Source organism: Leptinotarsa decemlineata, unplaced genomic scaffold (genome assembly GCF_025532065.1).
Source record: "Leptinotarsa decemlineata unplaced genomic scaffold, Ldec_3_MD MMD2_tig00000576_RagTag_RagTag, whole genome shotgun sequence".
Lineage (NCBI taxonomy): Eukaryota > Metazoa > Arthropoda > Insecta > Coleoptera > Chrysomelidae > Leptinotarsa > Leptinotarsa decemlineata.
Genome location: NW_027412551.1, coordinates 3,077,333 through 3,105,303, shown reverse-complemented (window position 1 = coordinate 3,105,303; position 27,971 = coordinate 3,077,333). Strand labels below are relative to the sequence as shown.

At 35.4% G+C, this 27,971-nt stretch overlaps 1 protein-coding gene across 1 annotated transcript in view; it reads right to left on the bottom strand.

The window, feature by feature from the left end:
• Positions 1–27,971, bottom strand: part of LOC111512390 (choline/ethanolamine transporter flvcr2a-like) — a 38,645-nt gene that overhangs the window by 4,510 nt on the left and 6,164 nt on the right. The window contains exons 2-6 of the mRNA XM_074174275.1: positions 24,709–24,894; positions 22,292–22,472; positions 15,549–15,763; positions 7,321–7,424; positions 5,668–5,778 (exon numbers count right to left, since the gene is read on the bottom strand). Of these exons, the coding sequence (XP_074030376.1) occupies positions 5,668–5,778; positions 7,321–7,424; positions 15,549–15,763; positions 22,292–22,472; positions 24,709–24,894 (797 nt within the window). The remainder of the gene's footprint in view (positions 1–5,667; positions 5,779–7,320; positions 7,425–15,548; positions 15,764–22,291; positions 22,473–24,708; positions 24,895–27,971) is intronic.

Genomic DNA, 27,971 nt, shown 5'->3' with positions numbered 1-27,971 from the left:
GAGGTTCATCCAACTATTCAAAAAATTACTCTCCGCTTTCTGATATCTGGGCATAGCTTCCTCCCTAACGACACTGATTTTGGCGACATAGAATGTGCCCTAAAGCTGCAACAACGAATGTACTCTCCGGACGACTATATAAATGTTATGAGATCTTGCAGACGAAAGAATCCCCTTATTGTTCACAGAATGAAAAGTGAAAACTTTTATGGTACTACTGCCATAGAAAAATCTATAGTGAACAGAAAAGTTGACGTAGAAAATAATAAGGTGAACTGGCTGAAATTTAGAGAGATTGAGGTTCTGAAGGAAAAGCCTTTTAGCATTTTTATTAAAACTCATTTTGAAACTGCTGCCCGAGAAATAAACATCGAAAAAAAACGAGGTAGGCCTTCAAATAATTCCAACCTGGAATTCAATAAACTCCTTGAAAGTCTCTGGCCCAATGGAAAACCTATTGCAGAAAAACAAATTGAAGATTTAAAATTCTTACTGAGCTTCATACCAAAAGATGCCAAGAAGTTCTACAAGAACTTGGTGGGTGACCCCAGTATTGAGGAAGACATTGACGGGTACAATGGTAACCCTGATTTTGATCTAGAGGATGATGCATAGAAAAATTTATTTTCTCTTTATTTGTAGTAAATGACCAAAGTTGTTTTCAAATATAATTTGTAAACCGGCTATATTTTTTATTTTTAGTGGGTGAATACGAGGTAAATTTCCAAAACCTAAACCGTTATTTTTCATGTATTTCGAAATTTTGCATAACACGACCAAATAATATTTCTGTCATATGGTCATTTGGGTAGAAGTAAAAAGGAGATTATCCCTTAAAGCATAACTTGACTAAGCGCCATTATATTTTTTCAGCGCTCGGCTATAGGTGCTTTTAAAAAAATAATTGTGGCCATGAATATGTAGCATTCGTTTCTGTTAACACAAAAAAATGCAGATCTAAACACTGACGCACTGATTTTTGGTGGACCAGTAAAGTTATTTTACTCTCCTGGAAAAAAGCGTTTTGTCGCTTGGTCGAGTCATGCATAAGGCGGTGCACTTGATAATGGGGTCAAACCCGAAACCGGTCGTATAAATAAAATCTACCAGTGGTAATAAGACAAAAGTGTTTTCTTGCATTTGAATAAAGTATCTTGTGAGTAACACTGTTACACCCCCAAGTAAGTACATGTCCGGCATCTAATTGGTGGATGATACTTCCATCTATGAGCTATACTCTTTTGAGATGGACCGTTCCACATTCGTCTATCCTAAATTTCATACTGATAGTACGACTTTACTCTTTCACAACCCACTGAGACTGTTGGAGATCCTTTCTTCAAGAGTACCATCCATATAAAGTAAATGGGTGACCTTATGCCTCTGGATTACGGGAATACCACAGTTGTGCCATTGAGTATTTCTGGGAGCAACGGATAATGTCAATTGTGACATTCGGAAAATACAGGAACTGAGGGCATCGCCCTGGAATACACCTCTTCTGAAAGGGATCCATTTTGTTTGGAATCTAGTCTGACCAGATGTTATGATGGGGCGAGTCCGCCAGAGAAGTATCAGTTGTTGAAGGCATCTCACTATTTTGTTGGATACTGCAATGCATCTGAGTAGATGTAAGATGAATCTATGCGATGTTGTATCAAATTCTTTACGATAATCGATCTAGGCCACACGCAGGACTCCATAAGTCCTGCGTTACACATCTATTGACGAGCAGGTTTCCTTTACATCTAGCGACTTCTCCATTCGCTTTTCTCTGCTTATATATTCGATAGAATACTCGTTCAGCTGAGATTTTGTAACCAACTCCGTTGTAACACGGCTACACACGGGTGCAATGCTGATACTAAATATACATATAAACCCGTGCGATCGCTGCTAATCATACTGTGCTATAGGGAAAAGCGCGGCCTTCGAAGCGCTATTTATAGAAATGCATCGCCGGCCCCGGCCGGTACCTCCGCAATCGCTATGTACTTGCATTTTAAATCTGCAATATCTTCAAAAACGTTCATTTGAATTACATGCTGTAAAAAGCCATATTGATCTATATTAAATGCACAATGTGTTGAAGGTACTTAATTGAATAAGGATTAATGCTGTATTGATTAAAATCGCTCCGTAAATAAGTCAGTATTTCTCGAGAATAAAAATGGTTATTGATATACATCTACCATTTTTTGATCTATCTCGTAGACAGCGTTTGCAAAGTAAGCACAAAAAATGTGTTTATTTACATCACATTAGATAGCCCTGAAATTATCACTGTTGTTTCTACTATTTCATGTATCTATACGAATAAAGTCTAATAATACAAAATATAACAGAAAATCTGAATGTTCTCGAATCTCGGGTTGTTTATTTTGTACATCAATCAGATTGATTGCGTTTTAAAAAGTTGTCATCACTCTGCCTACGCAGATGATTTATCATTGGTGTTGCCTTCACCTGATTCTAATTTACTAAATGTGGTGATGTGATGAATAATCTATCAATGTTTTTCAATGAACGTTCTTTATTTCTCGACATAGAAAACATAGAGGTAGAACGTTTCCACAATCGTCAGAAGCCAATACAAAATCTAGATTTTTAGAGGAAATCTGACAATTTTGACAAACACTCAAAAATCTGTCAGAATTCTTGGGGTATATTTAGACCTACTTTTGAGTTGGAAAACCCACTATAATAAACTGATGGCAAATTGAATTCCCTGAATTTTCTTCTCTTGGCACAGTTACTGGCAATTCACTACACTTGAATCGATTCAAGGCTTAGGTATGGTATATGTCTCTGGGGAAATTACACCTCAGCATCGGATGTTTTCATTAGTCAAAAACGTATATTGCGTACCTTGGTACATATTCCATTTAGGGACTCATGTAAACCATTTTTAAATTTACGAAATTTCATCTCTTCCATGTATATACATTTTTGATATAGGTGTTTATATTTTTGATTTGAAAATACGTTTTTTGAATTGAATGAAGATATTTTTGGATGTAATACTAAAAATAAACACTCCACGTATATTATATTTGCAAAAGTAAATACTGCATATTTTGCTTCCAATTATATGGGGCCACGAATTTTTAAGAAACTCCCAGATATCATAAAACAGCATGAAACTAAAATGTGAGACATTTCAAAAATGAGTAGAAACATTTTCCATGTACTCGTCAAAGGGAAATGAAGATTTATTATCATATCATAAATTTCAAAATAACAATTTTATTGAACAAAAAACTGAAATTACAAAGAAATAACATACAAGCAACAACCAAAAAATGAAAAATTGAAATATTAATTACAGCTGAAAACTAAAAAATATTATTAACAAAAAATGAAAAATTGAAGATTTCAAACCAAGTTACGTCACGACGTTTCGATTGCTAGTAGCCACAATCTTCTTCGGGTGATAACTGGACTTATTCCTCAGAGATCTGACTTATATGTCATTCGAGTGATTTCACCTATCCCCTCTTCCCTCTTTCCGCTTCATTGGTTTTAGCGGGAGATGACCGTTTGGCAGGAGTTGTTCGTTTTTGGCTTGATCAGAGGTTTCCATACGTTACGTATCTTCACGCTAGCTTGACTGAATGCGTTGTTGAACAACATATAAGCGGCTTCTTCGAAATTTCTCCTAAACCACTGTTCCTCTTTGTGGATGATTTCAGCTTGAGCCCACTTGATGTTATGTTGATGAGTCCAAACATGCTCTGCTATTCCGGATTTGCTGGTTCCTCCTTGCTGTGTGTGTTTCTTGTGCTCAGCAATGCGAACTTTCAATGGCCTCTTAGTTTCACCGATGTATGATTCTCCGCACTCGCAGGGTATTTTTTTATTTTTGGTTGTTGCTTGTATGTTATTTGTTTGTAATTTCAGTTTTTGTTTAATAAAATTGTTATTTTCGGTTAATTTTTTTATTACTTTTTTCAGGGATTTCAAATTAATTTATATTATATTAGACAATGGAAGTCCGAACTGATGAAATTCACCACGAAACATTGTCAACCACCTTCAAACAAACGTTGAATACCCGGTACGGACCCGGAACCAGCGACTTATTCCGAGGATATGAGAAGACTATGGTCAAGCTTACCAAAGAAGAAACCTCATCTCAGCTTCTTGTGCAGAACTAGAGACAACAAACATCATACCCAAAGGTTTCTTGCTGAAATCGCAAATCCCAGGAGAGAGAGCCGAACGCATATTGGAACGCGCCAGTCGAGCACTGATAAGGTCTCAAATTAATTACCAGACCGTATACCTTGCGAATGCGGAGAATCATACATCGGTGAAACTAAGAGGCCATTGAAAGTTCGCATTGCTGAGCACAAGAAACACACACACCGAGGAGACACCAGCAAATCCGGAATAGCAGAGCATCATTGGGCTCATCAACATAACATCAAGTGGGCTCAAGCTGAAATAATCCACAAAGAGGAACACTGGTTTAGGAGAAAATTCAAAAAAGCCCCGTATATGCTGTCCAACAACATGCAGAACTAGACACTTTCCTGGAGCACATCAACAACGTAAGTCCTTCCATCACTTTCACAATAGAGAAGGAAGACCACAACGAATTGCCTTTCTTAGACGTATTGGTGAAGAGGACCGACACTGAATGGGAGACAGCAAGAGCTCCACAAGGAAGAGAAGCCGCCACAATCAGTACTTATACTTCCCTACATCAGAGGATTATCGGAAAGGATAAGAAGGATTGGGTCCAAGTATAACATCAGGACCTGCTTCAGATCTGAGAAGACTATCCGTAACAGCCTCACAAAAACCAGGCCAACAAACGCGAACTGCGATTCCAAAAATTGCATTTACCGGATACCCTGCGAGTGCGGAGAATCATACATCGGTGAAACTAAGAGACAATTGAAAGTTCGCATTGCTGAGCACAAGAAACACACACAGCGAGGAGAAACCAGCAAATCCGTATTAGCAGAGCATGTTTGGACTCATCAACATAACATCAAGTGGGCTCAAGCTGAAATCATCCACAAAGAGGAACACTAGTTTAGGAGAAAATCCGTATATGTTGTCCAACAACGCATTTTGTCACGCTAACTTGGAGATACGTAACATATGGAAACCTCCAATCAAGCGAAAAACGACCAACTCCCGCCAAACGGTCATCTCCCGCTAAAACCAATGAAGCGGAAGGAGGGAAGAGGGGATAGGTGAAAGCACTCGAATGATCTATAAATAGTCAGATCTCGAAGGAATAAGTTCAGTTATCACCCGAAGACGATTGTGGATACTAACAATCGAAACGTCGTGACGTAACTTAGTTTGAAATATTTTATTTTTCATTTTTTGTTAATAATATTTTTTATTTTCCAGTTTTTAGCTTTGATTAATATTTAAATTTTCTATTTTTTGGTTGTTGCTTGTATGTTATTTCTTTGTCACTTCAGTTTTTTGTTTTTTGTTTAATAAATTTGTTATTTTCGGTTAATTTTTTAAATTTTTTTTTCAGGGATTTCAAATCAATTTATATTATATTAGACAATGGAAGTCCGAAATGATGGAATACACCACGAAACATTGTCAACCACCTTCAAACACTTGATATTGTAGACAGCCATCTCTCTGGAACAAAACAATTATTATTTTACACGAATGAAAAGACTTACTTACCCAAAGACGGTTATTATTGTATATGACAACCATTTATTTTGGGCTGATAGAGCATACAAAACTCCTGCCAATACGATAGTTTCCAATAGGGATACAATAGAAGACGTCTCTCTGCAAATAATATCACAACTATAAAATAATGTAGCAAATCACATATAAGTAAACTTTCACTTTAAGTCATTTCAGTATCAAGTGATTCAATAATTGCTATGCATTTTTTCATTATTAGTCATAACTTCAGTTGGCATATGCAGAGATGAACTACACGTTCTGAGTAACTCTAAAACTGTTACAGAGAAAAAATATTCTATTTTTCAACTCTTCGTGTTTTAGGCAACCTAGATTATTTAGCATATCTCGAAAATCGATTTGTTCTGTTTCATATTTGGGAATGAAAAGTTTCACAGCGGTAATTAACAAAATCGAGTGGATCCATTATCAGAACTCTTCAGATTAATCTACAGTGCCTGAACTGCATTTGACAAAAACAAATTTTAAAAAAATCCACTTTTCCATTTGATAGGATTCAAGCGATAGTATTTTAATATTCATTGTATTCATTCAATATAGAGATAATTTATTTCTCATTTTTCATTTATTCAATGCAAGATTCTTCTATTTCAGTGTGAGGAGTTGGATGCTGCTTCTTCTACTAGCGACTCGAGTTAGAAAACCCCACTCTCAACCAAATTGCAAAGCCTCCACTGCCTCAATACAGCCTAAAAGAATGTGAGCTTCAGAAAGATCTATTTCATAAAATTGAACCAACACAATTGCAACCTTTCTCCATCACACGTGTGGCATCCGTAAGTAAACCAGAAGAAGAACCTATAAACATCTTGAAGAAAATAAGAATGTTGTTCAAGCAGTGTCGTGGTTAAATCATTTCTCACTTCAAATTGATATCATTTCGGTAATAATCTCATGAGTTATTTCCACCTTGCTGGGTTTGACACATTTACAATTTTCACTTCGATTCGGAGAAGTTTTAAAAGAAAAATTATGAAAAATATTTTTAGAGAGAAGCTTTTATATAAATGCACTGGAAATGAAAATCTGTTTTCTTTTATTGTTTGATTTAGGATATTCCGTGTGTGAATCGGATACATAATAGGTAATATTGTGCGGAAAGATTTTGAACATGTTACAGAACAAACAATCAAAGAAATTACTTTTTCCAATTTCATTGTCTTCAAACGAGCTTCTTCAATAATTGTTCAATTCGATAAAAAATGAAACTTGGAGAAAAATAGTGGCGTACACGGATTTTTACCATATATATCAATCAGATCACCCTCTGTGACACCACTGGAAATTTTATCTGTGATCTAATTACCTGAACAGAAGCTCCTTCTTACTACTAACAAACATAACTAGTTCATTGAAATCGGCAAAAATACTTTTGAGTTATCTATAAAAGAACAATATTTTTAGTAGAAATGAGATCTTGTTACTTTGAAACGAAGCAAGACAGGATACATGTTTATATCAACTTTTTTCCATGAAATATGACAAGTAGGTAATCATCATCTGAAATTCATGACATCATCTGAGATAAATATTGTTTATTTGATCTTCTTGTAGGACATTATTGTTAGAGTAAAATTGGATGCGAGCTCAAGAAAAGCATCTGATGACGAAAACAATACTCACTTATATCTGTGTGTTTTATCAAGTATGATACCAGTGAAGACTGATCCGCCGATGCCAGCAATTATCATCAACGACCCCATTCTTCCAGCGTCTTCTTGGGCACCCTATAAGATTTCAACTACAAAATGATTTTCAGAAATTTTCGGTATTTCTCCAGAGTTTATTTAATATGAAAATAAAATTCGTATATGGTACCTATTTCAATAAATAAAAATAATTGTTTCATTTAATAATTTTTCAATGGCCCCACATTCGTAATTTTTTTCTAAAAATGCTTTTTTAAAATAATTACAGTTCCATTCTCAGAGTAGGTGGTAATTTGATGACAATCACAAAAATCTTTGTGATGGAAAATCAGAACCAGTGCAGTGTCTACTGTCCTGAAGACTAATCCGAAGTACATTTTTGTGATCATTTGGTGCAGTTTTCCTCTGTCCATACTACATACTTTATGAAGAAGCCACCAAGGGCATGAATAAAGCAGACATAACATGGGAAGTGAGGAAGGCATATAGCAAAACGGATGAGAGGAAAAGAATAAAAGAGAATATTAGGAGAGAATGGCAGAGGGAATAGGAGAGAGGCACGACTGGGCGGCTGCCCTGCAGGTTTTGCAGAACAGTCGGATATGAATCTTTGAATCTGTCGCGGAAGGCTGTCCAATTGCTTACAGGGCATGGGAACTTCCCGGGATACCTGACAAAATTTAACCTGGGTCTGGAGGTTCCCTGCCCTTGTGAGTACGGGGAGCCTGAAACGAAAGAGCACGTGATTTATAAATGCATGAACGGGGGCAGGATTGGTTTGTGAGAATGGAAGGAGAGGACGGAAAGGATGAATGGCGAAATCATGCTGAGAGATATAAATGGGAAATAGCATGAATGGATACGTTTTGTTAACGACTGGGCGGAGAATGTGGTGAGAGAAGAAAGCGAAGGATAGATGTGGAGCTGCACTCAAACGAGCGTGGTGAACACTAAGAGGAGGGGTTATAGTCTTGTCAATCATACTGCTATACTGCTAGACTGTAAACATATCCAGGGATGTGCAACATAACTTGTACAACTGATATATAGGGGTTGGGTCAAGAAAAAACAAAATTTATGTATGATTTTTTGTTATTATATTTGATTGATGCTGAAGTTGCTACAATGTTTTAGGTTTTTTTTATTTAAGTTTTTTGCTATAAGGTATGATTAGTGTTGAAGGAGCCATAATGTTTTAAGTTCATGATTGATGTAATATGTGTTTGTTTTTTGGGAAAATAAAAGAAAAATGAGAGGGTTTTCTACCCCGTTGATTCGTCTCTCCGTATGGCCGTCGCCTTGCGACGGAGGGGGGTGAGTTTGAAGGAGTAGGGGTTGTTCCCTTGATAGTGGTGGCGAGGGAAGATGCCTGATGTGGGGCCTACGGGCTAGGACATTAAAGGCAAAGGCGTTATTCATGTTCATACTACATGGGCTGAAAAGTCTCGAGACTATACATAGATGGTGCTAGTCTCAATGCATTCACCATTTTTTTAAAGTTAGTACCAGCTGTCAAAAGAAAGCTGACACTGTGAAGTCGGCTGACACTGTGGAGATATCAAAATCATTTCACTCCGGAATCAAAGCAACCGAGAGCACAACAATCGTCTGGAAAGGTTGGCCTCAGTATTTTAGGATGTACGTGGTGTAATATTCATCTACTATTTCGGAAAGGAAAATATCATCAACAGTGAATATTATATAGCGTTATCGGAGCGTTTGAAGACCGAAATTTTGAACAAAAAACGCATTTTCTTTTTTAGGCCTGGGTTTTTTCAGCCCAGAATTATATTTCTGAAATTCTTACCTACGATACATCATTTCGGAATCGTAGATTTGCAAATACAGAACCCAATGACCCAAACGACCCGAGGATTTCTTGAAATTAGAAAACCTTTTGGAACACGCATTATTAGTCAAAACTTGATAATAAACATTTCAAATATCACCATGAAAACCCTGATGACTACCTTCGAATAACATGGGCGAATTCTTACCGTTCTCGAAGTCTTGCTCTGAAACGGCCTCCAGCGCCTTTCGTTTTGCATCGGTTTGAAAATTCAGCGCATATTATAAGAACAGAAAATAGACATTTCTTTTAATCTAGGAAAACTTTTTCAGTATCTCTATCCAATTTCCATTTCTTATGTTCTCAAGTTAATTAAGTTGGTCACAGGATGAATTCTTTTCAACAAGTTGGATGCAGAACACCGATACCATGAAGTGAGATCTAAGAATAAACAATCTTTCACAGCTTTGGAAGGCGTTGGTTGGAAAGTTCAACACTTCTACCTTTTTTGGATCTACGTGTATTCCCCATTCGGAAACGCCACATATCCTCAATACTTCAGAAGTGTTCTCACTAACTTGCACTTTCGTCGATTCACTGTCAGACCAGCACATCTCATTTGCTCAAAATTATTCTGCAAAACTTTCAAATGCAGTTGAAAAGTCGGGTTAGTCACAATATAATTGAGTTGATGAAGCAATATTACCACAGATAGTACAGGTTGTTTCAAAAGTTTTGTCCGTTTTCATGAGTAAACTCTGAAATATAATACCTTAGTGAATACTCACTCAATTCTTTCAAAAATGGCTCCATTTGAATGAGTATACTTTTGCTGTTGTTACACAAGTCAATTAATTCAGTCAACATTGAGATTGGGAGCTCGGGATCAATAAAGTCAAAGATGGCCGTTTTTGCCTGGTCCTGATTGGCGAAAAAGTTATCGAAGGGCTTGGAAAGATGGTAGTTGTTTGGCGAAAGGTCTGGGGAGTATGGTGGCTGAAGGAGAACTTCGACACCCAATTCGTTCAATTCTCGGACGGTGATTTTTGACGTTGCGGACGGACGTTATCATGGAGCAGGATTTGACCTCTTCTGTTGACCAGTGCCAGCTGCTACTAACCCAACTATTTGTAGATTTCGCCACAATATGACACTGTTGTGATGGTTTGGCCTGGTTACAAGAAGTTAGGGTGAATCACACCAGCCACTGACCACCATACGGTAACCATGATCTTTTTTGATCTAGGATATGGTGAGTTTCTTTTTTAACGAAGTACCTGGATTGCTGATAAGTATCCTACTACTATCCGGAACGTCTCCTGTTGTCGTAGAGGATTCACTTTTCATCAAACCTGACGATATCGGATTCAAAAAAGGATCGTTTTGGTTGTGCAAAAGCAGTAAAGAACAGATTTCGAAACGCGACAATTTCTGTCGATTGTTCAAATCGAGGGCCATCCATTTTTCGAGCTTTTTGACCTCCCCAATACGTTTAAGAGCATCAAATACCCCATGGGATCTGATGCCTAGTTCTGCCGCCATCACACGCACCCTTTGTACCTGGTTTCTCTACCAGGATCCTAGAACTCTCCTCCTGATAACTGTATGTCGATCACTTCGGGGCTCATCTTCGAGACTAAAATCTCCAGAAAAAAATTTTACGAATGAATGTCGTACAGTGGGTTGATTAACACTATCGTGACCAACTTCCTGGTTGTTTTTTCAGGTTGTTTCGACGGCGCTTCAGTTCAATTTGAATCCGTAGAGAAAGACAAGGGTTAGCTATTTATATACCTAAAGTTTTTTGGTCCGATGTGGTTCCACTAGTTAATTACTGAAAAATCAATTAGGATGATCATCATTTAACAAACAAAGTCCACATCGGACCAAAAAACTTCAGATATATCAACAGCTAACCCTTGTCTTTAGATTCAGTATCAATTTGTTTCTCCTGAAGATGCTAACCTTGTTAGCGAATCGCGCGTCGAGTGCAAAAATATCAGTTTAGTGTTGGGGTAATTGATCTCTAGAAAAATTTTTCAACTTTTACACGGAAGGTTCCAATCCCATTGTTTAAACCGATTTTTGTGAAAATCTTAGTGTTTTTGGGTACTTTCATCAATATAGCTTTCTGGAGACCTTTTGAAACAAATGATAACATTACGTGTGAGGAATCTGTGTCAATCGACAGGGATCCGGAATTTGAAAATAAGGACTTACATGTTCGAATTTAGCGAGTAATTTTAAATATTCATGAATGCTTGAAGAAGGAAAACTGTCACACTTCACAGAATGCTATTGTGAATAGAATATGCGAGTCAAAGAAACTATCTCATTCGACAGTTTTTCGAGTCAATAAAATAGGGGATGTCATTGACCATGCAATGAAAGGAACACAAGGAATAAAAATTTCGCAAACGTTGATGGTGCTACAAAAGATGTGATTCGGCGAACAATTTATGGTATTTATGGTTCAAGGGGAAAACGTGTTATAATTTTGCATGCCGGGAATGAAAGCGGTTCCGTACCTAACGCTTTGCTTCTGTCGGCCAAAAATATAAAAGATTCGTCTTTTGATTACCACGAAGATATGACTGCGGCTTTATTCGAAACCTGGTTCAGTGAGCAGCTTCTCCCAAATATTCCTCCAAACTCGGTTATTGTTATGGATAACGCTTCTTATCATTCTCGGTTATTGACTACAATACCAAACAATAACACAAAAAAGCAGATATTGTTGATTTCATGCGAAATCATGACATGGAAATACCCGAAAAGATTCTAACAAAAAAGGTATTACTAGTGACCATAAAACAACGTAATTTCAAAAAAGAATATATTATTGATATTTGGAACAAGTGGTCATATTCTCTTACGTTTGCCTCCATACTATTGTGTGTTCAATCCAATTGAAATGGTTTGGGCCACAATGAAAGAAAGCTTGCGGAAATGTAATCAGTCACCGACTTTGAATGCTGTAGTGCTTGACAATATAAGGCGAGTGGTGAATGAAGTAGGTAATAGTGATGTGTGGAAGGACTGTGTGGCCCACGTTATAAAAGAAGAGAATAAATATTATGTGCAAAGTTCCATAAATTCGATCGTTATTCAACCCGATGATGATTCCACCACATCCGGATATGGCGAAGAAGAATTTTGATTTTTCTAGCAATTTTGTTGGCCTCTATCATTTTGTAAATATATGTTTGACGAGAATTCGGTGTGATTATTTGTGTTTTCATTGTATTTTAGAGTTCTCGACTCGGAAATCAACTACCTTGAATTTCAAAGTTTTTCATAATTACCCATGGTGGAAAAATTCAGTTGAGATAACTTTTTCATGGGGTGATCAATTGCTATGATTGTAAGAATAAGTAAGTGAAAAACTACCACTGAAAAATAATATGCCGACGCTTATGTCGAGACGGGAATTCCTTATCTGTGCTGTTCCAATTGGTATTGGAAATACTATAAATGAATTGAGATGCTATTTTATCATAGCAAATTATAGAACAATCAAATTTTGTCTAAAAACTGATATTTTCGTTACTTCCAGGATTGAGAATTATAAAAATATTACGAATTATAATTGTAGGGAGAAATAAGCTTCGAAAGAGGGATTACGGCAATACAAAAATTTTGAAAACAAAAAATGACGAATTTTCATTGTGTTATGATACCTACTTATAGAATTTATTGGGATGTCTGAATTATATTTTGAAGAAATCGAAATAATTCACGAAAGGAATCGGAACAATTCACAAAAGAAATAACGACAGGACCGTAATTTAAAATTGTTGTCACTGATGATGGTAGTTACTTCAAATGAAACGCTATAAAAATATCAAATATGATAAGCTCTTGGATTGTAAAGTTATTGCTTTATCAATATCTGTAATAAAATAGACAGGTCCGTATTTAAAAAAAAAGTTGATGGTGGCCGTGCTGACATAAAACGTTTTATCGAATATTCATTATTACATCGTCACAGTACACTTCAAATACAATAACATTATTCTTTTCCATTTTTTATATTCTCCGAAATAACAATTCCATTCGAAGAAAACGAAAAACAGCATTTTTGGTTTTTCCCGTATGACTTGAGAAAGGCGAGAGTCCCCGTAAATTCCATTTGACCATTGTATTGTTCCCGAAGACAGTTACTTTTTTCCCATTTAATCGTCTTCGTATCTGTTACGGTTTAGAATATAGCAATGTTACCACATGATAAAAGAAACGGCCTGTACAGTGCTGAGCTGAAAAGTAGCAGAAAATTTTAATTTGGAAAAAAAAAATCAACAGCATCAATATACGGATAACAAAATTATCTATCGATCAGTATTTACCAAACAGTAGAATGAATATTTATTGAGATATGGAGCTGCCAAAATATATGTCATCAACACGGACAAAATTCTTGAAACAATCTAAATTGAAAGTTTGTTTTATGCAAAATCAAAAAAGTGTTATTTGAAATTGCCACAGGTGATGCAATGTTTTTTGTTCAAATAGTATCCGCGAAGCGTTGCCGAGTTGACAAAGTTCTGTAGAGACCAAAATACATTCTGGCAAATTAACATAGACTCCAAGATCAAAAATATAAATTAGATGGCGAATGCATCTCAATTCAAAACCTGATGTAACACTGGATAATCAACACAATTAGTACACTCGGTAAGTACACTTTCAATCAGAATTTTTGTACAACCAGTGACCACCATAACGAAGACGACAGTTCCACCACCACACCAAAGATAGCATTTCATCTGATTAATTGTGAGTTGCATATAAATCGATGTCTCTTCTTCAACATCATATCCAATAGAATACTGAATCGGACCCTGTTCGGAAACTTCGTGGAAAAATTATTGAAGTAACTCACTAACCTTTTTCCAATTACGAGTGCATAATCTCATGTCAAGAAAACATATTATTACCCAATCTTGGAGAATTTATAAATTATCGAGCTCAGTCTACTGAATTTGTTTAAGTTTAAGTCTATCAACAGTCCTATCAAAGAATTGGTTCTTTTGAATTCATACTGAGGTCATAGACCATATAATATCCATAGATTCACTTTCAGTTCAGTGAGGTAATCAAATTTCCATTCAATAGTCCTGGAAAACTGTAAATTAGGAACGTAAAAACTCTCAAATCAGCTTAAAAAGATATCTACAATGATATTGTTGAGAGTTGTTGTTTTCATTTCTGTCTCCATATTTTCGAGTCTCAGAAAAAAAGGAAAACTATAGTTGAGAAAATATATCTCACGGCGGAAAAACTCTCATTGTTAATATCAGGTATTTTGATTGGATGACTAAGTGATGTATTCAAAAATCTGTTCAAAATCTGTTTAAAATCTGTTTTTCCTTTAACCAGCTGTCACACGCCTACGAACGACAACCCTCAGAAGTTGTGCGAGCTGAGGATTAACGAGGTCTCAACCTTTCAACGTGCGATTCTCAGCATTAGTTGATTATAGTATTAATAATGATGATAATTGAGGTGTTCATCATTTTCATTCAGTAGTTACTATTATAATATATTAATCTGAATATAATTCCATTTAAATGGAACTGAGAGACGGATCGGTCGGTAGCCGGTTGGTTCGACGTGGGTGCTTTGTTCACTCACTCAAATCGACCGCCGTGTTGGTCGGTGGTTCAAGCCCCAGGCTGAACGATCGATTTTCACTTGCTATCGTCCAATCCGTGTTAGAAATCATACGTTAAAAGGTAAGACCTCGTTAGTCCTTAGCTTGCACAAGTTTCGACTTTTGAGGGTTGTCGTTTGTAGGGGTGCGACAGCTGGTTAACGGAAAAAACAGATTTTGAACAGATTTTTTTGAGAAACTGTTCTTTCAGTCAACCTTCATGAAGTTTCTGTAATGATTTCACATATAGATGGTGTGTTTTATTTTCAGAATAAAAGGTTGAGAGAAAAAAATTACTGAGGTTGCTTTTGTTCGTGTGTTGCTTTATTGAGTAGAGTAGATACGCGAAGTGGGAATGGTGTAGATGAAAAAGATAGTAAAATGAAAACAATGATGTTTTGATGACATAAATTTTAAGAAAATGAAGAATGACTGGGGACTCACTACCTGCTTACTGTTAATTTTGAATTAAACATAACTTTTGGTGATTTTTGAAATGTAAAATGAATTCGTGTTCTATCTTCTGGGGTAATTCATTATATATTTTGGTGATTTGAAATGAGAATGATCGTTTGAAGGTTTTTGGTTTTGAATATTGGAGAAACCCCATATTCAAATTGTGGATGTCGGAACAAAATGTGAGTTTTCTGTGTAGTTTTATTCGTAATAATCCTATGAAAGAAATTTTCACTATGTATGTGTCTCGTTTTAGCCACATTCATGACCAATGTATGTTAATAGTTAATATATTTCAACTTACCGGGAAGTAATTCAAGACACACTGATTCATAAGGGTTCCAATTACTGAAAATATTCCGAGGTTACATCCAAAGGCAATGTTGTGTACGTGAAAGGCTTTATTATTCATCAGAAGTTTGAATGATTTCATAAATGAGGATACAGTGACTTCGTTTCTCTGATTTCTCTTCTCAAACATTGCCATGCTTGGTGGATTCAAAGGTCTTTCTGGAAAGTCTAAAAAAATGAGAATAATGAATCGAATAACATGCTCTTAAAAAATATATTGTAGAAGTGTTTTCAGCTCTATTGCAGTATTTATACTGTTATATTAACTCAGTACAGTACAATATGGAAAATGTTGAGCTAATAAATTGAGTAGAAGACTTCAATTTAAAATTATTCACCAGGCAGATACCCGATACACTGCCGATGATTTTGCGCTACAATATATGCGAAATGTTTGGAGTTATACAATGGGATATGGTGAATGATTCAAACACCAAAATTCTCCAAAGGAAATTTCTGGAGAGGGCTGAAATGAAAATCAAAGAAAACAATAATAACAAAAACCAGACATCGCGAAACTCAGCAAAATTTATTTATTTCTACTAAAAAAGCCAGAATACATCCTCTAATATTGAAACAATATGTGAAAAAATTGTAATCCATGTTGAATTCTTTCAAAATTATTAAAAATTCAGAAGCAAATATCTTCACATAGTACAGGTGTGTAGCTGTTCCATCCCTTATTATATTTCATAATATATTTGAAGAGTGTCAATTACTTTGTGAACTGACCGGATCCCCGAAAAAACGCTTCTATTCTTTCTCTCTCTCTCTCTCTCTCTCTCTCTCCGAGTCCAAGTTGAACCGCGTTTGGTGTTTTCAGTTATTCGACGTCTCGGCTTCAACATTGAAGCCATTTTCAAAGAGGTATGACTACCCTAAGGTCTAAATCTCGCAAATTCCATGGTAGTGACACACTTTGAGGGTTTTTTGACTACTACTTCGAATACTACGATGGTCAAGAGTGGGCATATTTAAAAATTCTCATCACATGAAAATATTCTCTACAATTATAGACATTGGATGACATTGAATGACGGAATGAATGACAGATATGAATCTTGTGATATATTATACTTATAGATTTAGAAAATTCAACAGAGATGAGAGATGTGAACAGATTTTGCTCAATTGGTCTACGTCAGTCTTTTTATCCAAAATATCGCCTACTTTTTCAATTCAGATTGTTTCTGAAAATATTCTCTTGGTCAAATTTTCTCTTATGTGTAATATTTCCACCTCACGAAAGTTCTCCTTCTCAAATGTTCTGTCAGAGCACAATATATTTTATGCAGTCTACAATCACTTTCATAACCAATCAATCCAGTGCCGAATTCATTGAAACTTTCCATTTTCTGCTGATACAAACGACTAAGCTAGATCTAATCTATCTCGACCATCAAAGTAACGCGATATTTGTCGTATACTATATCAAGACCACTCTGGATATAGTCTACGATAGCCTTATTGGCTTGCCGCAATGAGGCTGTCATTGCGTCTGATCAGGGTATATGATTATTGGAGCCAGTGATCGCTCATCTGACGGTTGTGGGGAGTTGTCATTGGTTGGTGATGCCTGAAATCTACGAGTGCTCATAGAAAGAAAACACATACCAATAGATACATCCACTACACATTGAACAAGCATGCAATGTTGAGAAACGTTTGATGATTCTTCTTTACAAAGGAGCGAAAACGATTTGGATTACTGTGGATAACTTTGATCTTTACCGAAAGTGAATGTATTTCCAGATTCGCCCATATATTCTACAATAAATGCAGTAGGAAGTGAAGAGTCATATAACAACCAGATAGCTCTACAAACAGCCAACACCAGTCTAGTAACTATCTACACGTTCCACAACCAACGTCATACCTTATATTTTTATGATTGATTCGGCCGTTACTTGATGAAGATACATAGTAATTTCAAAAACTACACCTCACGATTTGATCTTCACAAGTGATAAATCACTTGAAAAAGCTACTGTGCTAGCGAAACATATTGTGATTTATTTTTCAAATGAAGTTTGTGAAGATCAAATCGTGAAGTGTAGTTTTTGAAATTTATACTTATAGTTTGGGATCAGAATTGTCAGAACACATTCGGAAATCTTGTGGTGGAAATCGAGTAGAATGGAATGAAACTGAAATAATCGCCAATGAATGCTAAGAGATGAAAACTCACAGAATGAGCATACATTCTAATATCTGATGACAATTTCATATCAGTTTCTTGGATATTCATCGTATTTGGTTTCCCATCTTGAAGAAAGATGTAGAGATTGGCGAATTGGAAACAAATTGATATCTGAGAACATCATATTTTTATATCAAACATTCATGGCCGAGCCGACCCCCCACAGCGCCTGTGTGCCAAACCTATGAATCTTTATGTTTCAACTCTTGTTTATTATTTGTTATTTTTGACCGAAATGAATGTTCTCCAATTTAATATACTTAAATAATACTTTCCTAAATAGGTAAAACCAGTTAGCTTCCTCTTACCAATTACTGCAAAAAATAAAACACGAATTGAATTTTTACATATTTTTTTTATCTAATAATACTGATTCAACTATTACGTATGCTACGTTTGAAACAACAGAAAGAGTCTATAATATGTGAGAATATAAACATACTTGAATTATATTATTTCATTTCCACTCTTCTCGCTTTTTTTTGCGAAATCCTAATAATCTCATTAATGTTTATATGGTCTAATATGGCTTCCTATATGGATATTGTTGCTAAATTTGTTAATCTTTCCTGGCTCTTTGTTGAGCGAAGGTAATTTTTTATAAGTTTTAATTCAGAAAAAGGGCTTATGATGCACTGTTTGGAACCTTTGGTGTAGTAATGAATATTACTGGAGTTTTTTCCCAACACCGAATCGTTATTTTCAATACCTTGACACGTGTTTCGATCACCAAGTGATCATCTTCAAAGAGGAAGATTGAAACTTTAGAAAAAGGGCCTTTCCGCGCTTGCTACGGTAACTGGCATAGTTAGAAAAATTCGTAATGCTATGTTGATGTTAGGGCAAACAGCTGTCAAATTGTTTGAATATATAATATCGATAATTTTCACAACATCATTATTTAATTTTTTGAAAAAAGACTGACACGACACAATTTCTTCACACAAATCATCGGCGTTAATATCCAGATTTATGAAATATTTTTTTAATATATCCCATCTTTTGGTAGAGGACGAAAAATATTCATATATATGATTCTTGCACAATACTAAAAAATCCAGTCGTAATATGATTGAGATTTGCAGCGTCGTTTACTATTAAATATAAACTATGGCTAGCGCACGGTACATAGAAAGCGCGGGGATTTAGATCCGGCAATCTCTTTTGAAAACCAATATTCTTACCGCGCATATTTGATCCATATCAGATCCCTGTTCCCTTAAGTTGTTTATGTCAAATGATTTTCGGCTAGTTTTTCTACTATAAATGACGTTAATCCAGCGCCAGTTATATCGATAAATAATTGAACAGAAAGCTAGGAAATGCTCCATTATTTCTAACTTTCCATTTTCTGTGTTAAAATAGACAAATCTTATTATAATACTAATTTGCTCTACATGTGAAACGTCAGGTGTACAATCCAGTATTATTGAAGAATATTCATTGATTTGACATAAATTTAAAATAAAATATTGAAGTTGGTTATGGAGTATGCAAATTATTTCATTTTGGATCTTATCTCCAAGATAAGTCGGCATAGTTTTGAAATTCGAATTATTCGTTACGCATCGTATATGTTTCGTCATTGAAAGATCGAATTTTCCTAACAGTCAATACATTTTGAAAAATAACCATTGTTACGATCGTATAATTTTTGGCTTTGGCCAAGAAAAGCCATATTATTCTTTTGATTACATCGTACCAGCGCTGCTTTTCAACCTCTAAAAGTGTTTGTTGAATACTATCAATAGTGTTTTTATTTTTAGGAGCGTGACATGAATCTGTTCATTTTTTATAATTATTGAAATGCTCATGTCTGCTGCAATAGAAAGCCAATCACTAATTTCCTCGCAGAATTTATCTTTATGTTCTGATTCAAATAGCTTGCAACAGAAGCAATAAACGGCATTTTTAGTCACTGAATACAGCAGCCACTCTCTGTGATACTTTTCACCGTTTCCTAAATGCCTTTCATAATAATACTCGGAAAATTTTCACCCCGAAGAGTCACGCGGAAAATTATAGTGTTTAATTTGTTTAATCGGATTTTCTATCAAATACTGGATCAAAGTAGCATTGAAAACTTCTGGCCAGAGGCCAGGGTCATCTTTGGAAAAAGTTGGTATTGGTGATGATAATTGTCTTGGCGGTGACAATGGTGTATCAGGCAGAGGCACGGACGTAACTTCGGCGGCATCATCTTGATATACTTATCGATACTCCACTACAAAGAATTTGTTGTTTTATAAAGGTGTATCATTCAAATTTAAAATAACATAAAAATAAAATGCTATTTGTTTTCTTTTCTTGATATGTGAACTATTCAATATCATGAGATAAAATTCAACAGCATAACATTTATAGCTTTATTTGTGGATTGATACAGTGTCACTATGTTTTCCTTGATGAATCTACTTACCAGTAGTACTGTGTTGTGTTATCCTAAAATAAGACCAAAATTCATTTATCAATTCTTCAATTAAATGATATTCTAGAGCTTACCTGGTGTCTCCTGGAAGGCTACATAAATTTAGCTTTCCGTATCTCATATGCAGAGTCTAAACCATTTTATGTAATGAAAAGAAATAGTTTTATAATTCACTCGTAATTACCTTCATTTTATGAATTTGTTTATGCTATACTATCTCACTCACCTGATGTATTATACCATGTATATAATTGTTTATTTCTTTGTATTGTTGTGATAATCGTAACATTTGATGTTCATGATCTCACTGAATCCCAAGTCATCTTTCCGGAGTGGTGTTCAATGTTTACATTTGAGTCACAGGTTATTTACATTCAAGGTTGGCCCAATCTAGTTAACATTTTTATACCGTCCTCTGCTCTTGCGTCAGTGTGAAATCATCGAATCCCGTTCATCCAATGTTCATGGTGCGCCCTCCAATTGTTTATAATCTTTCACTTATTCTGTACTCATTCTGACATGTATTGAAAAGAGATGTATATTACACTCTTGTACGTTGGGCAAAGTTTCAACTATAGCCGAAGGTTTTAGAGTTCAAGTTAGTTTTTGTTCAACAAAAAAAAGTTTTGAAGATTGCCAGTTTTATGAGATTGTGGAAAAATGAAAAGTCGTGCAGTATCTGTTGAGAGGATCAGACCTCATATTAATCTGCTCTATTTTTGGTGTTTGATGATATGTCTATCAAGTACAGGCACTATTCCATCCGTTTATTTGTTTGAAGACCTATCGTGGTTTGAAATCCCTCTGGAGTCAAGAGGGTCTTTGTTTTGGGACATACATTAGGAGCTTCCTGGTTCCCAAGTTTCCATTTTTTTTTCAATGCGAAAGGCATCAGATTTTGATGGATCATCGTTTTGCTGAACACCCCTCAGTCGCTGAGATGCTCAGTTGTTGAGCCCATTTGGTTTTGAGCCCATTTGGTTTTGAGCCCATATGTTGACGAGCCCAGTTCATTTTGAACATTCCTGATTCTATAGTTTCATCTGAGTTTCCATTCAGATGAACGAAAAACATTATATCCACTTGAATGTCACCACTACCTTGTGAATATTATTGAGGTCAGTTTCACCTAGTTTTAAGTATGTTCTGAAGTTATTTTATATATGAGTACCTATCATCTGATTGAAAATTATCATTTTCTTATTTTCATATAATAATAAAATCGTTTTATGTAGTTTGAACCCATGCCCCAGTGCCGCCAGACGAAGAGCTGCCGTTAGCTTGTGCAGTTGTATAAAAAAAATGTATACGCTACAAGTGTAACAAAAATAATTTCGATGGCGGTGCCTCTATTGTCTTGGTGCCTGTGTGCGCCGCACACTTCGCACACAGGGGCTCAAAAAGTTAGTCTACAAATAAAATACCTTTCGAGATGCAAACTGAGAAATGGGTGATTTTGAATTCTGAAAAGAAAGACATATTTAGGTATCCAATATGTCAAAAAAAGTTCCCTATAAAATTATCAGCTTCTTGACAAAACTATCAAACAGATATTACTGGAAAACAAAACACTGGTTCAGAGGGGAATATTGATTTCATACACTATCTTATCGTGATAAGTTTCTACACCTGTATGAAGTTTTCCATTGATACTTGTGATGACTGTTTGGAACCTTTCGTGTAGTAATGAATATTACTGGAGTTTTTTCCCAACACCAAACCGTTATAATAACACTTCGACACGTGTTTGATCTACCTCTTGAAAATGATTACTTGGTGATTGAAACTCAGGTCGAAGTGTTAAAATAACGGTTTGGTGTAATACTCCAGTAATATTCTATTCCATTCATAACTTTTATTTTTCAGGTTGTGGAAGTTGAATAGGTTCAGTCTATAAAAATCTATGGAAGACCTCTTATTATATATTTTTGAGAAACTTCCGAGATAATGACCATTTTGAATTTTCATTTATCCATAGTATTGAATTTGTAGAGATCAGCAGCTAAGTTTTTTCGTTGAAAATGTTCCACTCATAATATTTCATGTTATTCAAAACTATCGTACTTACAGAAAAATACGATGAGTACTAACGGTATTGAAAGAAGGAATACACCCCAATTCATCACTCTGAAATCGTCAGCAACTTCATCCATATTGTCGCTATCGCGTACCATGATCGGAGGAACAAAGTAACTAATTGCAGTTCCTGATGTCAAACCAAGTATACCTAGAGAGCACACTGTTGATATCTATAATTCAAAACAATTCGGTTACAACTTCAGTCTTGTCGATTATCGATCAAATTTTTGAAGGTCAGAGGGGAAAGGAAGTTTATAAAATCTATCAGTTCAAAACTCTTTCATAGAATTTTCTGTTAACTATTGGGTAACAGGATCAATTTTTCTTAATTAGTTCTTCATTAAATTACTCACCGAAAAGTAGTTTTTTCATGTTGATAATATTATTATTTTGAAAACCATTAGACATATTAGATACATATTCCAAAAAAAAATAAAAAACATTGCAACAACCAAATTTCCGAGACAACACCAACACAAAACGACATGAAACAAACGAATGGCTTTACCTATGATTCTGTTTTTTAATCGATTACAGAAAGAAAAAGAATGAAAAACGGGGGGTGAATTTTTCAGATATTTTACGATTCAAATTGAAATATGCAGTATTGAGGCCATCGATATCTCTTCTAGTGTTAACACTATCGCATTTGAGGATATGTATCATTTCGCTCAATAGTCTCTTGGATAAATATGGTTGAACATCTAGAATAGTTGGATGATCAAAATAAAAAATCTGGCTGTCCATATTTTTTTCATATTCAACCTGTAAGGTTTTTTATATTAGGTTTCTTAGAATCTCTCATGTGTTCTGAAACTCGTGTTTAAAGATACCGTCTGGTTTGACCAACATAGCATTTGTAACAACTTACACAGTTCAATTTGTATATTATATCGGATTATATTTCTTGTGGTGTTTTTGTTTTTTGTTTCGAGAAAAATTGCTTTCCAACTGTATTTTCATTTGAAAAGGCCACTTCAATTTATTCGGCACTGCATATTTCAATTTGATACCTACCTACCTGCCGTTGATTGAAAAATAGACACCACCTTATCAGAATCACAATCATGTCGTTTTGTGTTGGTGTTGTCTCAGAAATTTGGTTGTTGCAATGTTTTTTATTTTTTTTTGAATATGTATCTAATGTCTGATGGTTCCTAAAATAATGATATTATCTAAACGAAAAAACTACTTTTCTGTGATTAATTTAATTAAGAACTCATTATTTCTTGTGAAATTGAAACAATTATAATCGTATAAGTTTCGTGGAAGGTATGTTTATGAAAATTCATTGTTACAGAGCACTGAAGAAGAATTTTCTCTTGTTCACAAAGTTCACATATATGAAGACAACTCAGAAAAATGAGTAACATTTGAAGAAAGGAAAAAAAGTTTGATCATTAGCTAAATGTTTTTAGATACCTACAGATGAATGCATTCATTTTCATGAAAATAACTTTTTCTCGAACAGTATGCAATTCAGATGAATGTTACGGTTTCGAAAAAATATCATTCACGGGAATCTTATTTGTTGTAGTATACAGTATGTCCCAGAATTTGTGTTACAAGAGATGCGATGGGCTAAACATTTTTAAATTTCATTGTAAGATTGTGATATTCAGTTCTGGTTATGAGAAATGATTTTTAGGAATAACTTCAGTCTTCGAAAACAAGACACCCTTGTCGGCAAAACGATGTGGTAAAATATGGTTCCGTACAAAATTCAGATTGGGTAATTACCCACAGATAAAATTGAAAGAATGTAATGATGTTATTGATTTACTCGAAAAGAATTCAGGTAACCTTGTCAGAATCATTTGTGGGTGAATACAATTTATATTTCTCAGTATGAAAAATTACGCTCTAATCAATCATTTTCGTTCAATAATATGAGACAGCGCTTGTGACACTCGCCACTGTTTTCTAAGGTCAACGTCTCTCTCTGTCTTCTGAATTTCCAGGTCAATTTGTGGTTTCAGTCAAGGAACTCATAAAGAAATGATTTGGAGTTATACTTTCGGGATCGAATTAGCATATCCACATCGTCAGTATGAACAAAATTCAGGTACTCAATCAAGCTGAGTACCTCTATTATTACCTACAGTGGTGTTATATAAGAGCTAATGTAATCAATCATTGTTAGTTCAATGTATGAGTTTGAAAATGTCCTTTTCTTTTTTACGTAGTTACGGCTACATCCATAAATTTATTGTTTGAAGTAGTCCTTCGATCGGAAATATTCCTTTCGAATTTCACTCAGTACTGCCTTTACTGATTGCACCAACCAGCTACCTCCCATGTATGGCGAAGCAATTTATTTCTTCGGCATGTATGACATTACATTCAAAATATTTCCGTAATTCAATGATAAAAATGTTAGCAAACTACTATTCCTTTGATACCTACCTCCTCAGGTTTGAACCATACCACACTCAGTTTTGATGGTAGATTCAATAAGAATATTTGAGATGCAGCAACAATCAATTGTCCCAGAATAACAACATAAAATGAGTTTTCGCCAACAGAGAAGACCTTCACACCTGAGCCAAGTGCCGTAGACAAAATACCAATCAAAACTGCAACTCTCAAACCCTGCAAAATCAAAATGATATTAATGATACATGCATCCCGGTAAATAATTTTCGTACACCTATGTAAGTCTGATTTTGGATTTGAAAATGATGGACTACAGAAAAAAACGTCACCGTAATATATTACATTTGGGGAGTAAGTCCAGATTTTCGTGTAAAATATTCATAAGAAATGTCAAGTAAATCACTGACGTCACCACTCTTCACTAACATATTAACATTATAAACAATATTGCATTGCAAACAACTGATTTTTGCTTTCTGGGGACTATGAAAAACATGTACTTAACCAAAACTTATTTATATTGATGAAGTGTATAATAAAGGTGTTCATTGCACGAAATATAAAAAATCAGATAAGGGAAGTGTCAGTGACTTGGAGAGGTAGTTTTTCTAATGTCGGTTTACCATATACTTTGATAGTAACAGTATTCAATGTCAATAATACGATTGACATTGAAAATTTCAATCAGTTTCTATTATAATTATTTTTTCACCGATGTTTGCGCTGGTCAGGCCCCATTCCGGAGCCCAATGATCACTTATCCCCCACCGTGGGGTAAGTGATCATTGGGTCCGAGAATCATGTGCCCTGAGTAAGCGCAGTCAGCCAAGAATGACAGCTTTCTGCAACTATCCGGCTAAGAGTTCTGTCTTCGTGCGGCAAGCCGGAATGATTTTGAGATTCGAGAGTAGAGAGGACATCATTCCACCAAGGATTCCAATAATCAGAACAACCATCTTGACAGAGTGGTCTGGATATAGTCTACGGAGATCGAAGAGGAAATCTCGATATTTTATCCGTTTTTCCTCCTCTTTTTGGGCGATATTTGTCTCGCCAGGAGCTGAAAACTCCACGACGAATATCGTCTTGCTATGGTGGTCGAGAAAGACCACATCAGGCTTATTAACTTGTATGAGCCTAAGGGTGATAAATGATAGTTCCAATAAATTCGAAATTTCTCGTTCCTCACAACGGATACAATATCCCCCGGAGCGTAGGGAATCACCGGTGTCTCGTCGATACCGTGAGAGTGCCGGTGATGAAGCACTCTCAAGGCTGCGTTATGTCGATTGATGTAGGCCGAGACGGCATATTATTATTATGGTTGTTATTAATGTGATGAAAATAAAAATTCCTGAGTTGAGAAAATAGATATTTTTATAAACTCACGAGAGTATAAAAGTAGTTCTATAGATAACATTTCAAAATACATACATAGTTCATAAGTTGTTTCCTGAAGAATTCAGATGACTGCTATTTTTGAATTTTTTGAAATAGTCTTGAAGTAATGTTATTCTCATTATATTGTTGTAAATCATGCCCCAAAGAAAGTAATGCCAGCCGCCGCTGGTGGCCATGAATCAATTGTGACGTGACCAAGATCACAACCAACTCAACTTGCGCTAGTGGCCGTTGCAGACGTGGTGTTTCTTCGAGATCCTGCTTCCGATGTTTCGCGGCTGTTAGATGTTCACGCCGCTTCGATAGAATTCCGAAGAATTTTCCAGCGCATTCGATTGCCAAATATAAACACGATCCACTCGCCAACCGAGACAGTCAAGTGCAAGTTGAATTGAAAGGGGTATATTTTCAGAAGAGATCAGTTTTTGGAAAAGAAAGGTTTTGGCTTTCAACATCTCCATCTTTATACTTTATTGGTGGACTTCCAAAAGAAATTGAATAATTTCAAAACAATGAATTTCATGTGATTCAATGTTCATTGAGTTATACGAGAATCACTTTTTCCCATTCAGTTTTTACTCCAAACATGCGTTATGGAACTGAAACAGATATCATCCATAGGAACGCTACACAATATATTGTAATTATGAAAGAGTAACGATATAAAAATTCACTTACATGGAAACCTATAGGTAATCCGCAATGGTGGACTTGAAAGTTTAGGAATAAGATATTTGTTTGACTATCTTATCATTACTGATATGGAAAACGGCACAAGGTGAAGCACTCAATGGAAGTTAATTTCATATATTGGGTGGGCTGAAAACTTCGCAGACTCACACACAGATGACGCTACTAGAATTGAATCCATACGATTTTAAGTTAACCCTAACCTTCAAAAGACGTGTACACATTTCATAGCTGTTGGATTATTAACTTGTGGAATTGAACATTTTTTCGATATAACTTTTGTGAGTTTGAAGAAAACTGATGAATATAAATTTCTTTTGTTGATGAAGCATTGTTTTTCGACAGAAAAACACATTTGAAGCCAAGGCTTGGCTTGATGAACATTATTCGGACTCTGCGTTTGAATGAGCACCGATAACGATTGACGCAGTGGTCGCTCCAAAAGGCTGTTACCGACGAAAACATTCGAAAAGTCCAAAAAATAATTTGGATGACCTCAAAGCGTAGTTAATCGAGATAGCTGAGGCTCTGAAAATATCAAAGGAACATGTTGGACATATCGTGCATGAATATTTGGGTATGCTAAGGCTCTGTTCAGAGTGTGTGCCACGCGAGCTGTTGAGTGACTATTTTAATATAATAGTCTGGTTCACATGTACTCGATTTAGCTCTTTTTGGTGACATTTTTCAGCCCTGTCCAAAAATTACGACCAAGGTGTCATTCGATTCGTATTTTTGCCTAGAAAGTTTAAGGAAAGGTCCGAAAACGCGCCGATAAAAATTACAAAAGTTATAAACAATTAAGTGAAAAAAAATGGGGCTTCAGTTTTTTCTTAATATCTCGGAAAATTTTAAAAATTTTGGAAATTTGAAAAAATATTTGAAAAGATCAATGAATTTGCGTAAGCAAAGTCCCGACTCCCGAAACTGTATCTCGATTATTTATAATTTTTACAGAGCCCTGAAAATAGAGCCAAAAGCGGGTAGTCTGGCTTCCGCGTGCCTTTCGTCACTCTGACATAAAAACAAAAAAAATTATTTAAACATATTAAATGTGAATATTAAGGAATGAAAAAATTCATGTAATGTTGGGATACATCAATAAACAATAATCCGCAGTCAAAAAATTCTTATTCCAATTTTAACGTTAATTATAAATTTTTTAATTAATACCTTTTCCTGAATTGAAAGTTAATATAAAA